Source organism: Misgurnus anguillicaudatus, chromosome 2 (genome assembly GCF_027580225.2).
Source record: "Misgurnus anguillicaudatus chromosome 2, ASM2758022v2, whole genome shotgun sequence".
In the NCBI taxonomy this organism is placed as follows: Eukaryota; Metazoa; Chordata; class Actinopteri; order Cypriniformes; family Cobitidae; genus Misgurnus; species Misgurnus anguillicaudatus.
In genome coordinates, this window is record NC_073338.2 from 36,060,025 (window position 1) to 36,077,451 (window position 17,427).

The 17,427-nt window shown below is 37.7% G+C and overlaps 1 protein-coding gene across 9 annotated transcripts in view; it reads right to left on the reverse strand.

The window, feature by feature from the left end:
* Positions 1–17,427, reverse strand: part of kmt2cb (lysine (K)-specific methyltransferase 2Cb) — a 134,483-nt gene that overhangs the window by 68,654 nt on the left and 48,402 nt on the right. For all 9 annotated transcript variants that reach the window (XM_055203001.2, XM_055202996.2, XM_055203002.2 and 6 more), the window contains exons 6-12: positions 12,820–12,902; positions 12,403–12,512; positions 8,246–8,408; positions 7,865–8,036; positions 7,515–7,629; positions 7,199–7,371; positions 6,659–6,954 (exon numbers count right to left, since the gene is read on the reverse strand). In XM_055203001.2, the coding sequence (XP_055058976.2) occupies positions 6,659–6,954; positions 7,199–7,371; positions 7,515–7,629; positions 7,865–8,036; positions 8,246–8,408; positions 12,403–12,512; positions 12,820–12,902 (1,112 nt within the window). The remainder of the gene's footprint in view (positions 1–6,658; positions 6,955–7,198; positions 7,372–7,514; positions 7,630–7,864; positions 8,037–8,245; positions 8,409–12,402; positions 12,513–12,819; positions 12,903–17,427) is intronic.

Consider the following 17,427-nt stretch of genomic DNA (forward strand, 5'->3'; position numbering starts at 1 on the left):
ATCTCCGCTATTTTAAACAGTACTCGACATGTGCTCCAGGATTTTTTTTAACTCCTCAAGAAAATAGAGTAATGGTGACATCCCTAAATCCAATGTAGAGATATATGCAGTATAGTCCACGCATTTAAAGTGTTTTTAGCATGTAGAACTTGTCGGCTTTATCATTTTAAAAGTAGATCACCACACAAAAAAGCAGCATTTGTATTATCTATTCACAAATTCCCTACCTTAATTTCTTCTGCAGATCGTCTTTCATCTTTTAATTCTCCGTTTGTTTTGTTGTTGTGGCTGGCAGCGGGAGCTACTTGCCGCTTCCGTGACGTCAAAGGTTTGGGGATAAGTTACGTTGCGCAAGTTACGTTGCGGAAGTTACGTTGCCACATAGGCCTACGTAATTTAACCTTATCAAAGAAAGTAATTAAATGTAAAAATATATATTCCCAAATATTTAATATATATGCTACAGGGAATTAGACGCAACATATCAGTTTTTTAATTTTGTTTTTAATGACCCGCCCCAACCTGCCCCGCATTAAAGTTACAATTTCTTTACCCGACCCGCGGGTTACCCGCGGGTTACGAGACGACCCGCGCATCACTACCCCAGACCATCTAATCCAACACCAACAAGCACATACAGTATTGTCACCCTTAAGGGGATCGCACACCGGCCGCGCAGCGCCGTTCTAAAAAAATCGAACACATTGTTTTCTATGAGACAGAGCGCCACTCACATAGTTTAACATTAAATAACATCATATTTGTCCCACATCATTAATGATTAACATTGGCTGCTAACGTATATTTTACATTTTGAAGTAGACGCTATCTGAAGAAGCTCGCACTATTTAATGTGCACTTCCGGTTTACAATACCTCCGAGTTCTCCTAGGCGCGACGCGGCGCGGCCGGTGTGCGATCCCCTTTACATGCCTCTCATTTCTAATGCTACCAGAGACACATTTACTTTCTCTCACTAGTCCACATTCATACCGTGAGTCCAGTTGAACAAAGTCAACATTTTGGTGAGAGGTGGTAGAAAAAAACTTCCCTCAAATCAATATGAGGATCAAAGAACTGAAGATCTTTTGAAAAGCTAGTTGTGGCAAAGAGAGCATCTTAATTCTAGACCTCCAAAAAACACAAAGCCCAAGTACTGTGGGTTTGCTGGTCTTAGCTGGTAACCAAGTTGGTTTTGCAAAAACTAGTTTAGGAAAGGTGTTGCCGAAACAATCAAGTTGGTCTGATTTGATGGTTTTAGAAGGATTCTGAGCATGTATCAGCTGCTCAGGCTGGGAGACCAACTGGCTGATGCAGGGGCGGAGTGGGACCAAAAAATCTACCGGGAAATAAAAACAAAATTATCGTATTTGTAGTAAAACTAGGGAAATACAAATCGTAATCAATCTGCCAAAGATTATTATTTTCATAATTATAATAAAATCATTAAATCATGGCTAATTTTCCTAAATGAGTAACTATACAAAATGATATATGTTTGAAAGACGGAGATGCGCTCCTGTCAATCAGCTATTACATAACAGAGGGAGGCCAGAGATGAACGTGCTTATAAATGTGAGTTATATGGAATAATGTGTGCATCTTTGAATAACTAAGAATTTTTCCTTCAAATAACATTTTTCTCATATAAAGTTTTGAGAGATAATAATGTTTTCCCCCCACTGTTATTGCTTATTTATTTTAACGTGTTTGCATTTATCTCAGTTTATTTCAATAATATTGCTTTTTTTCCAGTAATAATAATAATAATACAATTTAAATGCCAATCCTGCTTCCTTGTCTTTTTATTCATTTCATTATGCTGTTATGTTAAGTTATAGCTATGTGGATATTTATTGCCATATGAGACGTTCGTTGCCGTTATATACTCTCGACTAATATTCAAATCATATGCGGAATAATGTGTGCATCTTTGAATAACTATAAGAATACGGTTCCTTTGAAAAAAAAATTGTCAAAAGTTTTGAAAAATAATAATGTTGTTGGATATTTATTGCCATATTGCAGTTGAATACTCTTGTCTATAATATGGAAATCACATAGTAGGAAATATATAATGTGATACTGCGAAGTTACCCTTCTAATTATTATTTATGATAAAGCCATGGTGATAAACCTTTGCAAATGTGCTGATTTGATATATTACTGACCACCAGGCTAGAGATTTTAAACATCCTTAATTCACTACAAATAGGCTAGTCTATCCGCTTGATGGATCAATCCGACCGCATATGTACTGCAATAAACAGGCATCCCCCTATATTTTTAAAAATCCTAAACATGGTTGGACCTGCCGAACAGGTTGAGCACTTTTATGTTGAGCAAAGAGGCTGCACAGTTTGACCAGAGGAAAGCGGCTGCATATCAGGTCGCCAGACGGGGTTGCTATATAACTCGCAGTGTAGAACTAGACCGGCCCTCGCAGCCTCAAAACACTACCAGCCCACCGGGAAAAGTCCAGACTCTCCCGATGGCCACTCCGCTACTGGGCTGATGTCAAACCATCGATTGGCGCTTTTCCTTTGCATAGTACCCCACGGGTCAGGTCGGGTCAGGTCGGGTCAGCTCAGCTCACTTCCGGTGTTTTTTCCACTGGTACAGTACAAATACCCAATACTTTTTTAGAACCACCTCAGTTAAGGTTCCAATGGAGCTGAGCCGATACTAAAATGAAATGTGAAAACACTACAAATCACTGATTGGTCTGAGAGAATCGCAAACCTGTTGTCATCTGTGCTTTGTTGTAAGTTCCCAAACTCCCTTTTAGCGGTGAAAAACAACCACAGGCTGAGAATCAGGAACACCATACCAGTATTTTCCAGACTTTTCCACGTCATTTTTGCTTAAATGAGGCTCCGTTCAGCAGAGCGCGTCGACTGGGACAGAGGTAGTAATAAGCCCGATGTGCAAACATCTATTTGTGGTGGTCAATTTTGATTTTGTGGCGGACTGACAAATTAATGAATGTATGGGAAACACTGCATTCCAACGATGCTGGCTCCCACTGTTTGTATGATGTCACAGCAGTAGGCAGCGCAAATATAACGACATGTCTATAATCCCTCCTACTTTAAAGTGGTACTAAACTCAATGGAAAAGCTAACCGGGCCAAAGTAAAGTGAACTGACACAACACGACCCGACTCGTGGGGTACTATGCAATGGAAAAGTGCCATAAGACCAGCAAACCATTTAAGCTGGATAAATTTTTTTTCCAACAACACGTATGTTCTCAAGTTCCAGGGTTACTTTGGTTAATGTTTTGGTGACAATGTTGAAATCCAAAAAGTCAAAATTTTCATTATCATCACAATTGGGCCTAACTTATAGATCCGAAACACTTGCTTTATAAGAGCAACATACGTTCTTCGCATATTTTACAATACATCAGCAGAAGATGGATTTTTACATTGTGGTTCTGTTCAGCTGCCTTTTGTACTCATAGTGCCACTCACAATATATTTACAAGTACAGTGGTTCTGACCTAAAGAGATCTGTTGAGGGCGGGGCAGGAGAGAGGAATCAAATCCCTGTTTGGTCCAAGCAACCAAATCAAGTGTGAAAACAACCTCAGATCCATCTTGTCTATATACTCATTTCCAATCACAGCTGTTGAACTTATTCAAACCACAGTTTACAGTACGTGAAGGCACATACTTTCAATCCACCCTGCGGCACCCTAAATATCCATGAACCCAGCCTGGGATGAGGCCAGATCTCCACACAGAGATTTGCACCCTTACCCTGTTAAGGTCCATTGAGCAGCTGGTCCCCTAAAAGTTGGGGAATTGAGTTACTGACACTGTGCAGAGATTTATACTGTGTGAGCGGGTGTTAATGCACCGTAGACCCAAAGCTGTTTGATGACACAAGACTTTGAGGGAATATTACACACAGAGGAGATTTTCAGGAATATGAAACTTCCTCTGGCACAGGTTTTCAAAATAAGACTTTAGCCTTTAGTTTTCAAAAGGAATAGACTCTCGTGTGCTGGATATTCAGGGCAGTAAAGGCAAGTCACAAACCAACACATGAAGACGAAAGAGGGAGTTGGTGCTGATGCACAACAACACCTGTATTATTCTAACCCTCTTTTTCCTTTAAGAGGGATCTGAAAAAAGTTGATATGTGATACTCATTTTTTTGGGTCTGGATTTATTAATTTCTATAAAAACACATCAAAAAATCCATTATTTTTGCGAGGCTTATAGTCTGTAAATGTGGCCTTATTAAAATACAAATGTTTGAAAGAAAAAGTGTTGGACACAATCCTTTATTGCTGTTTTTAAAGCAATTTTTTGTTTATAAGCAAAAGCAAATCCAATACATTGGAAGTAGGAATGCACAGAAAGGAGAATTCTTGGCCAAAGCTGAATAAAATGAAAAACTCAGCCGAAGGCCGAATACCGAACATTTTTTTTTTCATTTTCCTAATTATTTTGTCAATTTTCTCACCATTGCACAAGCTACATTTTCAAAATGTCCTTTTTTATTTTATTTATTTCACATTATTTAACAATGACCTTTTTTTAAACTTTCCAGCAGTCATTAGGGCATTTTACACTTGGTCACTTCTCTGATCAGATAGCTATAAGATAGACTTTTCAACCACATAATTGAGTCTTGGCAAAATGGATATTAATCCGACCTTCTATTCCCGCACAAAATGCAAATAACCTATACATTACTCTGCCTTAAGAAAATTCCAGCACTTTATGTTGAGCAGCGGACGCATGCCTGCATGCACCATCAAGCACAGGCAAAGGGAGAGAAAGAGACGGGAGCAAGATTGACAGGAGACGACAAGGTCTAAAAAAAAGCTTCTTGTTAATAAAAGTTTTGTTGGTATAAGCGTGTTTGTCATTGTTAGGCATGTTGCAATAATGACTATAACGACTTTTCTAACGAAAGGTGAACATGACGTCGGTAGTTTTTGGAGGGGCGATATATTACCATAGTGTTTACATGTGTGTTTGTCAGCAAAAAAAATGAATGTCATTAGCATTTTAGGCGATCACGATCGCCTGTGTTATTTGGGCAATGAAAAGAGCTATACAAATAAAAGTCAAGCATAACCATAACATCTAGTGTTTAGATATAAGCTATTATAAAGTGATTGTGTGTAATGGCACATACTCACAGATGCGATCAGAGTAACACTTGTCTAAAGCAATTAACCCTGTAGAGCTGGGATTTATACAAAACATTCAATATTAGCTGTTTAAAATCTAAATGCATATTTTATAATATCAATTTATATTTTAAATATTTATAATAAAAAAAATATTTTTATTTCATATTAATATTTTTCATCGTAATTGTTAAAAATTAAATGTATGTTCGTAAACAGGATGGACTTATATTATTAGCTATTTTATTGTTATATCTAATCAGTAACATAAAATGGACATATACTACTTAAAAAAAGACAATACTATCGACATAATTTCTGAGGCAATTAACCAACCTATAAAAAGTAGCTATCGTGACAGGTCTAGTCATTGTAGGACTTCACTGGTTCTAGGAAGTTTTTATTACATACTGCTGACGCATTTTCGTCGTTCTATGACATGAGATAAAGATCTAAAGTCTCTCGTTCTCCGTGCTTGTGCATTCAGCAGACAAATATCCATTGCTGTGTCTTTCTCATACACTGCATGGTGTTCAGGATGTCTTGATTTTAAATGATAAATGAAACTTGTAGTGCTGTATGTTTTTGCTTATTTCTCGGACACATTAAAATGCTTTTACCAACATGTTTGCTGCATTTGCGCGTCTCTCACTTTGCGCTGGTTTATTTGATTGCATCATCAAAGACCTCATTATTCTTTCAAATTTATTTGGCCTTTTTTAACTCGTTTAGCCAAACACCAAAAATTATTTTTTTTGTTGCTATTTTCGGCCGATTCATTTCGTTTGCCAAACATTCGGTGCATCCCTAATTGAAAGCAACAGTTCAAGGATCAAACTGCAGAATAGGCTACTGTATAAATACAATACAAATTGACACATTTTTTTCACACAGTACATATACATCCTCCAATTTTTAAGTTGACATACTCTTTATCATTTACAGGCGCAAACAATTTATGAAAAGGTGTGTCTCTCCCCAAACAGAGGGCAGTGTCTCCACAACAAACGTCAAATAATCTCTTTATGGGAAATTAAATGAAAACCACATAGATCGCATGGGCAATCATTGCTTTCAAAGAGTCTTTGCGTTACTCATGCAAACTGGGCCAATGCATGATTCAAATAGCCCTTTCCAGCAGACCAGTACAGACTAATCCAGCCATTTCTGAGGCATGTGGGCCTAAGGGAGACATTGGCCTACTCTCCACATCCACAACATGCGCCTGAAGGATTGAAGTTCCTATGTGCTCATGTATCAAAGTTGAACTCACAGTACAACTGTACGTTGTAGACACCAAAGCCAAAACTAAGCCAGTAGAGCTAAAATACACGATAAAGACTCAATGCAGTAGCCTAGTTCTTTAGGAATCAGATAAAACTTTGTTAAAAGGAGCCCAAAAGAAACAAAATAATTAAATATCCAGAAAACACAGGTAAGCCCCAAACAGCAATATATTTTGCTAACTTTGCTAACCGCAGCCATGTTAACTATATTAAGACTCTTACCAGTCACTTGTTCTTCAGCCGTTTCCACCTCCGTACTCGGCATCTCACTGTCAAGCTGGAGAGATTCTGCGTCTTCCACTTTGGCAGGTTCTGGATCTTCATTTGACGCAACCAGCTGTGCATCTTCTTCAACGTCCTTCTGCGATTTAATGTCCTCCTGGACTGCTGCTACAGCAGCCGAGCCTGCAGAAGCTGATTCAGATTCTGCGTTTCTACAGATGGGACATAACTGATCTTCTTTGGGCTGGGCATGTGTGTGGCCTTCCACTGGTTGCTCACACTCTGGGTGAAACCACCTGGGGGAAAAAAGAGGGAAGACATTGATAAACCACTTCATCACATCCATGCCCAAACCATTTGGATTCTGGATCCAAATAGGAATTTACAGAACTTCAGTAGTTTGGTTCCAAAACAAGATAACTCAGTTTTTAAATTTTTTGTTTGTTCTCGTTTTGGAACCAAACTCTTCACAAACACATATGATTTATGGGCAAACTCTTGCTTTAATAAAACAGTTAGAAGGACAAATCTGCTGTGCACCTTTTGCAGTGACGACAAGAAATGGTGTCTTTATTGATGTCGGGATCTACGTCACCAGGACACGAGCATGTGAGGCTGGTATCCTGTCGATCCATGCAGTTTTGGCACAGCAGGCTGTTGTGGTGCCATTGTTCGCTGCTCCGTGTGCCACACTGCTCACACACCCGGCAGTTCTAGAAAGCAAGATTGTCATGAGCTGTACTGGATTACGTTGCACTGATCAAGAAATCTGAGGCCAGTGTTTTATCACATATGGTCAATCAATTGGTGCAACTCTAGAAACTGTGGCATTACGAGATTTGAGAGTTATATATACCTTGCACCTCCAGCCGTTGGTGGGAATAGAATCCATAGCCGGCTGCAGGCAGAAGGTGTGATAGCCTTTGTCGCACATATCACACACAAGCATCTTAGTATCTTCTCCCGGCTCCCTGAAGGACACAAATCAATTATCCCTTTGCATGACTAATTTCATTGCAGCTACAGAGATAAACAGGCCAACGTTCACATTATAAACTGTGTAAATACACATCAATACTACATGGAATGTATGTCAATGAGCTAATAAAGAAGAGCTATTGAAGATCAATTTAAAAGATTCGTCACTGACACGTGCCAAAAAAACACAGCGTGGAAAATGAAAAGCAGAGCCCGGCAGTGACTCACTTGCATGTCTGGCAGACTTTACACTCTGGGCACTGCCAGCCTGCCCTCTTCAGAGGAGTGACGCTAATGTCCAGACACATGCCGTGGTAGTGCAACCCACAGCTGGTGCAAAAGAACTGGTCCAGGAGATCCCCGGGGCTGTCACACAATATACAATTTGCTTCCTCTTCATCTGTGAGAGAGAAAGTTTCTTCTTAAAGCCAACATGAAACCAAAATGGACCCTATTGACCTTATCAATTTGGTTTTATTGTGAATGAATCCTGGTGCATGTTCTAAGAAATAATTCATTGTAAACCTTCACACTGAAGTATTATTAAGTTTTCTTCTTGTATACAATACAAAATATATGCTATAATGAAGGGCGCTTAAAGAATCTCACATTTGCTGACGGCCAGCTGAATGTGCTCCGTGCACAGGACAGAACGCCTCCTGAAGTCCTGAAAGGTGCCAGCGGCCCCCGCGCAGGGGTAATGGTACGAGCGATCACACCCCTCCTCACAGCACTTGATGGATGCTCCAAGGCGCTTACAATATGCACAATGCTATGAAAAATAGGTACACACTTCACATGTTAACAATGAGGCCATTAATTACTTTAACACAGCCTAAAAGACATATGTGAAAGCTCATATGCATTAAGTACTCATCACATAATCAACATGTAAATGCATGGAAACCGGACCAATCTATATAATGAGACATCAAAGCTGACAGTGTAATGCCTGTGGGTCAGACTAACAGCGAGAGCTGACATAACCCACAATGATGACAGACTGACTGAACTGTAATTATCCCATCAAGCTAGTAACGCACCACAGACCACTAAGAGAAGCTTACATTGTCTACCATACTTTCAACATTCATTGAGAATCAGATTATAATAGCGTTTAACAGTACAGATGACCCCATGATTTATGACCAATGTGGGAGATTTAAGCCATCTGTCCTGGCTAATAGAGCCAGTGCTTTTGTTGTTACGTTACATTTATATCACAATGCATTTGGCAGACTTTTATTAAAAAGGAAGCATACACTGCATTCATTTTATAATTTTTTGATTTCGGGAATCAATCCTATGAGCTTTTCGAACATTTCCAAGTTCTTTCATAAATACAATAATCGTGAGCGTGAGTTTGTATGTCATGCAAAACATTAAAACATTTGGTTTCCGTGACATTTCGAATGCTGACTTGCAAATTCTGCTGAATTCAGATGTAAATATCACCAAGGTTCAGTTTTTTAACAGGATAACATTTACATTTATGGATTAAGCAGACACTTTTATACAAAGCAACCTGCGTTCAGTCTACAAGAACAAGCCAGGATGAGTATAGTAAATTTTTTGGCGCGTACGCGAACAGACATGCAGTGTTGAACGCACAGCTTTGCAAAGCACAGTTCAGTTGACTCGTCCGCGTACACAGACGTTTGACGCATGCGCATTACAGCAAATTACAATACCTCTCCCGGCCTACATACTACATAAACCGGACAAGAATATAGTGGTGCGTGTACATGGGTCAGTAAAGGTTTGGCAAAATAAGAAATTCAAAAATCTTTTTAAAAAATCTGCATCAGGTTCATTTCAATGCACATAGTGTATTTATGTTGATTTTATGCAATAAAAACATTACATTTGTACCATTTTTATGAAAGTTAAGACTGAATGGACCTGAAAATGTCAAATGGTGTAACCGCCAATTGCACCAAAGAATATTTTATCCACCCTGATTGCAAGTAAGCGTTATCTTAAAAAAATCATTTTAAAATATCATACGAAAATACATTTTATTATTTATTACTAAATGTAAATTTTAATGCATTTTTGAAATATTTGTCCTGACATATGCTGAAAACAGCTCTGTTTTCTAAATAATCTTTGACAAATGATGTAAAAATGTATGTAAAAAAATCATATTACACTAAACTAGATTATATTTTATTTCACATTTTTTAAGAATATATTTATATTTTCATAAAAGTATAGAATATAAATATATAAAAATATTAAAATATAAAACACCCCACATTGACATTTTTGCAATTATCCCCCAAATATTCTTTCAAAATGAAATAAAACCAGAAATTTTAAACTTGGTCCTTAGAAGTATAATCCTGTTTTTAAGCATACGCGAGGGCCCGTGTACAGTGCGTATTTATCAGAATAGTAAGTGCGGACTACGCGCACCGCCGGGTTTTTGTAACCACGCAGACTTTGTTTGCGTAGGTTGGCATGTGCATACAGGAAAATGTAGCATGTAGCCCAGGATATTAATTGCATTTTGTCGCAATGCGTATGTGTGGAACATCTGTGTACACGTACAGATAAACAATACTTTGCAAGGCTGTGCGTTCGACCGTGCATTACGTTTGAGTACACATAAAAAAACAAACTACCATATTTTCTGGACTATAAGTCGCACTTTTTTCATATTTTTGAACTTGATTTGGCTTATCGTGTTAATTTAGCCTATTCAGGCTTAGGTATGTTCTGTATGCTATTGTGTTCGGTAAATAAATGGTAATATTACGTTAATATGTACAGACACCTATTCAGCCTGCTGTTCTGTGTGCTATTGTTTAGTTGAATAACTTGCCTTTCCAGATTAAATGTTTGTTCTTCGACTTGGATTTTGTGAAATCATTTTCTAAATAAACGCGACGTATAGTCCAGTGCGACTTATATGTTATATATATATATATATATATATACAATATTTTGACTTATACTACTGTGCGACTTTACACAGGCTTTACACAGACAACATTTTGTCAAAGCAGCAAGAGAGACATGCCATGTTATTGCAAAAATTAATTAGAATGGGTGATAAATGTAACCAATATTATAAATAGTATTTCATATTAAGAACATAACTGACTGTTGAATCAAATTAAGTGATTGGGTAAATACACCTCTGTGAAGACAAATGCTTAAATGTATGCACATTTTCTGGCAAAAATGTAATTACAACACCCTCACATAACACACCATAATAATTAACATTTACAAAAACAACCCTGTAACATTGGCAGCGCTGCAAAACACTGAATTTCAGTATTTCGTGCCAACCTGTACCTTCACAGCGTTTAGGCGACGACATAATAAATATTCAGCTAAAATGAAAAGGGTAATTACACCGAGCTCACACATCTCACCTCTACCTTGTGTTAACTCATGCCAGGGGACTTTATTAATAATGACATTTCAAAGGTTACATAATGGGTCAGGTGCTTTAAATAAACTCTGCCCTTATTTTGGGTACCATTCGGTAATAACTGCAGCAAACCACGACAGCTTTCTAAAGACTTACATATTTTCCCCCTAACTGAAGTAGGCCAGCATTCCTGTTTTCTATTCATATCGATTTGTTCTGAGTCACGGACTGTCCGTCGTACTGCCTAATGAGATGTCCACTTAAAGTCAACCATAGCTGAGATGAGCCTGGACCTGACACATCAATGGCAGCTCCCTGCATCTTGTTAACAGCACCTTTCGTTTCATCCCTCGTAATATTACGCATTCGCTGCAAACAGATCTCAAGGCACCGTGCGGTCCAAAAGATTTCTGTGTTTGCTAGGTCAGAGGGAAGCTCTGCTCAGAAAACCAGGCCAATCAGATGCGTTACCTACAAGCAGGTTCACATATATTTGTCTGGCTTTGAACTGGCATTTAACGCTAAATGGAGCATGGCTGCTAATTCCCAAGATCAAATGGTAAGGTGCTATTATGGAATGCAATCTTGGAGGGTTGCTGGGGCGAGGGGTGATAAGTGATGAAGCTGATGACGTTACAGCCGAGAGCTGTGACCTTTTCTCTTTCACAGCTGATCAGCGGCGACCTTTAGCAGCCAGTTAGATCCATTCACCAGCTTCACTCGCTCACAGAAAGACAGTACACCAATATCACAGGTATATGGAGAACCACAAGAAGCTAATGTGGTTACAGTGACATTAAACCGTTCATAGAGAAGGTATAAATCAAAATGTATAGGGACTATGACAGCTACTTTAGGAGGTACGATACAGAAATATGTGATATTACAGAAAATAGAGATTCTGCTGCTATACCATTTTTATGTAATATACTTGTGGCATATAAAAGGAATGTAATACTTTGGATGAAAGCGTCTGCATAAATGTAGCTTAATGTAAGCATGACCGCATTGGTTGGTTAACCTTGCTAGTTGAACTAATTAACAATAACATTCCCTGTAAAGGAGCATCTCAAAAGCACTAAATTTTCTTTTTACACATAAATGACAAAATCTAAAGACATATTCAAGAAATGTGATTGTCAAGCATAAATTTAAAATACAGCAGCACATCATGGTCAATCAACTAAAGGCAACCGCACTTTGGCACGGCTATTAAAACCACGCAGAGCTTTTTAACCCTCATTTGCATAACCTTTCAAGTACCCCGGAGAGGTGATGTAATATTTGCATAATGTTTACAGTCATTATTTTATTCATGAGTTCTCGGGCGCTTCCGCCACGATACACAAGTCAGCTAATGCAGAGATATATCCCAGCATACCTCTGTGCTCCCTGAGTGGATGGCTTTGTCCACATTTAGCAGTGATTGATCCTCCGCTTGACATACACAATTCGACCACAACACGCAACTTTCATGGGCCCAGCACTGACCTGTGGGCAAAAAACGAAAATGTAAAGGAATCAGTCATCTATCAATTTTATTTTGGTCGAATTCGTATTGAAACACATAAATGTATACCTTCATGGTTCAAGAAAGAAAAACATAAGCACAATAAAAAAGTCGATATGACTTATGAACTATACATTCCAAATCTTCTAAAGTCATACAAAAGATATCCGTGAAATGCATTTATTTAAAATCATCTCTATACCAGTGTTGGAAATACTAAATATTTTTACTTTAAAACTATATTTTACTTAATGCAGCACATTATTTAAGCTTTCAAGGAGTGCTTACCCGACTCATCAAAGAGAGATCGGACGTCAATGCTGTCTGGTAGACCAACACGATGGAGCTCGTCCCAGTCCTCAGCCACGACACTACAGAACAAAAGAAATTATACAGGTCAGTCAATTGCTAGGTATTGTATCTAAGGTAATAATAAGACAATATCAACAAAAAATACAATATCAACACACATGCAAAGGTACATACTGTTTTATAATAATAACGCATCCACACAACCCATAAATATTCATGGCCAAAAAACAAAACATAAAACAATATCAGAGATTTCCTTCATGTGGAATTTCTTCTAGTACATGTGGAATCTCGCTTGGTCTGACAAAAGTTGGCAAAATATGGTACTGTGTCACACTGCCAAAAGCAAACTACATCATACCACTGCTTCCAATTTCAAATATTCCCAAAACTGTCCTTGGCTAATCTGCCATAGTGAATGTAATCAGTTGCACTACTATTGGACAACTACAGCAGGGAAAATAAGTATTTGACCTATCAGCATTTTTATCAGCAAGGGGATTTCTAAGTGGGCTATTGACACAAAATTTCCACCAGATATAGCCACCAACCAAATATTGAATTCATACAAAGAAATAAGAAAATTTAAGTATACAAGTTGAGTCATAATAAATAAAGTGAAATGACACAGGGAATAAGTATTGAACACATGAAGAGAACAAGGTGCAAAATGGCATAGAAAGCCAGGAGATCACCTGAAATCTGTCAGTATTGAGAAAGAAACCCTGCCCCCTATCAGTACTAGGGATGCTCTAGGGATACGCTAGTAAACAAAAGTAAACTGAAAGATTGTTTCATGAGATCGGCAAATTTAACGAGGACCGATCGAGTCATTTAATGCCGTTATTGCCCGATACCGATCTGCGGCCGATCGATCGGAGCATCCCTAATCAGTACTAATTGATATCAGCTGCTTAAGTTCTAATTGATGGCCTATAAAGGCTTTTTATTACCCAGGTGGAACACAGGAAAGACTTCATGATGGGTAAAAGCAAAGAACTCTCTTAAAATCTTTGTAATCTTATCGTTAAAAAGCATTTTGATGGGAATGGTTATAGGCGCATTTCCAGAATGCTGAATGTTCCTGTTGTACGTACACATTAAAACATGAATTCTAGGAGACATCCAGAAATGTATTAACAACAAAACGATATCTTTTATATACACTATTGAAGGACTAAGCAGTCTGTATATGTTTTAATTGCTAAACAAACGTCTTTGACTGTTGTGTCATTCTACACTTTTTTTTTAGCCCCTTGTGTCATTACCATCACGTTAAGAGACAGTGTCACTTTTACAAACACATCTTAAGAACCCCGTTTTCTCTTCTAATCTGATGTGCTCCATCAAATGTCCAATGTGTGTGACTAGTTGACTAAAAAAATACACAGTCTTGCATTTTAACCCTTTTTGTGCTTTTATTTTTATCAAGCTAATTATTAAAATGGTAATTAATCTCATTTGCAAATGTTCTCTCCTTCAAAAGGACAATACAGTCATTTGAATTGAGTAAATTAGAATTGAGTAAAACATAGTTAAATAAATGTTGTTTTTTGCATCAATAAACATATGAATACACAGAAACAAACACTGTCTGACTTGCTGGCCCTCTATCGTAAGCCACGGGTACCGGGAGAGTGCTAATTTATTCTTGACATCCATCGACTGGGGGACTTTGACTCACAGCCATTTTAATTTAGGCATGTGGTGGGGGGGTGTGACGGTGCTGATTGATTAACCACTTACACAGAAATGACTCATCGTAAACACATCATGGGATAAAAGTGCATCCATCACATTACAGCCCCGCATATCTCATTATACCCCTCCTCTATCCTCCGCCGGGATGGCTGACATATATGAGGGGTCAGCAGTGATTTTAAACGTAGCGTGTTACAAAATGTCATTCTGTTTAAGCCCATGAGAACAGAAAAGAGTCAAACAAAATGAAACAAATTGAAAACAATAGCACATATTATTTTACTTAGAAGTGCATGAGAAAAGGCTGTCAGGTATTTTTGGCTGAATTACCTAAGATGTATTAGAATTGAACACAAAGATGTTTTTTACGTATCATTATATTTGGGGCTGGGTGGTATGACCCCCCCCAAGCACTTGGGGAATTTTATATCTGTGTTATAATAACACTTTCAGTATTCATTGTTTTGAACTTAAGTTTTAATTTAAATTGATGTTGTTCCCCTTTGAAAGATATCATTTATTTATTACAAATATTAATTATAATTAAGCATTCAGTAGGTTCCAAAAAAGAGAAAAAAACTTTTTGAATATTAAATAGACATGACCACATTTATTAATAGAAAAACTTTAATTTCTAACAAAATCACTACTATAAATTCTTGGTTGGCCTGTGTCACACGGACGCATTTTAGGTGTTTTTGCTGCTGTCATAAGAAGCCATGAGAACTGCTTATCCAGTTGTTTTATTTACAGTATGTCTGTTTAAACACAATAATTATGCTAAAGTGTTTAGCATAATGTGCTTAAATCATTTAGCATAATGAGTCTAACTGTTAAAAAATAATCACAATGCTAGGGCCCTATGATTTCGGTGATGCAGAAAACGCGGACGGAATCACGGAATCCAAGCATAAAAATTGATTTTGCTGTACAATGTGGAACGTCAGGGAATTCAGCAAATTATGAATTTTGTTATTTTAAAACCCATTATAACTCATTTTCAAATGCTATTTTTTTTGACGTGATTTCATTAATCGGCAAATGACAGAAATGTGCGGAAACAGTTTCCTTTTCTGTAATGTTAGACATAAAGAAAGTCACGTCCGTTTCTCATCATGCATTGCAAACAATGATAAGTGTTGAATCATCAAAGCCTGGGACAAAGCAGACTACAGCTACAGTATACTTTACTCCGCCTTTACCTCCGTCCGCCTTGCTCGTGCACACGTCCGCACAACGTAACGCCCTTTACATCTTTTTACCAGCGTGTATAGCTTGTATATGTTCCTCAGACATGAGGGCTCACATCCGAAGTGCACACACAGGAACAACTTTTTCAGCTGTATATTTAATCCATACAGTGAGGACTGTGCAGTGTTTTATTTGTATTTCTTGCTAATGTTAAATCATAAATTGCTGACTGACAATTTCATAACTTATACATTTGCATTTAAAACAGATGCCTGAAAAGTTAAACAAGATGAGTATAATCTTATGATTAAAAAAAAAAAAAACTAAACATTTGGTTGTAGGGATGCACCGATATATCGGCCAATGATGCCTGCTATGCTTCTCAGTGAAATGCGGCTACATCCAAAGCCAGAGGGCGCTCTTGTGCAGAAACTATGCGCTGCAAAAGAAGAAACTTTACTTCAATTCTTTTCGGGTATTTTCATAATAATAAATAATGTATAATAATAAAGTTTAACGAGTGTTGCTTTTTCAAATGCATGTTTTAAACAACTCAAACTAAGAGTTATTTCAGATCGATAAGGACTTTGACTGATCAAAAGCCGTAGTACATAAAACAGCTGTGCATAATATCACTTGTGTGATCAATAAATTGTTGTTAAATTGTATTTGTTTAATGTTCGATAGTTCGTTACAGTTGATAAGAAATGCTATTTGATTCCTGAAATTTAATTTAACCATTAAAACCAAAATCCACAAAAATAAAAAATGAAATCGGAAAACATGGAATAGAGAATAAATAAAACGGAATTTGGGGAAAAATAAAACAGATTTCATTGGGCCCTAAAATGCAAAAAAATAAAACTAGGCTGCATTCCTTTAAGCAAAATACAAATTTAGGTGATTTGGTATGAAATTTGACATACATGACCCTGTCTGTGCCATCCAGGTTAAATTCTCATTATATTATTATTAACTCAAAAACATCACAGTTTGAATTCAGTTAGCCGATTAACTTCAATCTTTACATGAACATATGCAGTCAACATTAAAGATGTTAAGTTTATATTTTCACAATAATCATCTTTGTGGGAATGATTTTATGTATTTTACGTAGTTGGGTTTTTACACACTGGCTCACATATTCTACATGTTTCGCAAGATTCTCCCTACTCTTTCCAAACAATCAGTTTATAAAATATCACAAACCCACTCTGAATCCTCTGGATAATCCTCCTCATGCTGATGTAAATTCAAGAATATGATATTCTTTTAAAACCATCCTCTTCATCGGCCTGCTCTACTGCTTAGTAGTGTGGCCCACAGATGACAAAGCTCAGCAGGACTGGCTAACAGCCAACATCAGACTGGCAGCAGATTACGTCACACGGGCCCCTGGGAGACGGCTGATTGGCTCCAAACAGCCAAGACAAATTAGGCAGCTGTGCAAGAGAGCAGGGAGAGAGCCCTTTGTTGGGCTGAGCACAAGCTGTGGCCGGGGTCTCACATCTCGCTCTATGTGACTGCCAAGGGCTGCAGGGTAATGATCAGCCAGGGCATAGCAAGTACATAGTAAAAGCAAATAGCCAACAGCCCTGTGCATGCTTATACCTTTGTAAATAAAGCACAGGCCATGGTTTTAAATTTTTTCCAAATTATTTGGTTTATTTTTGTAGTCTGATAAATGTTATT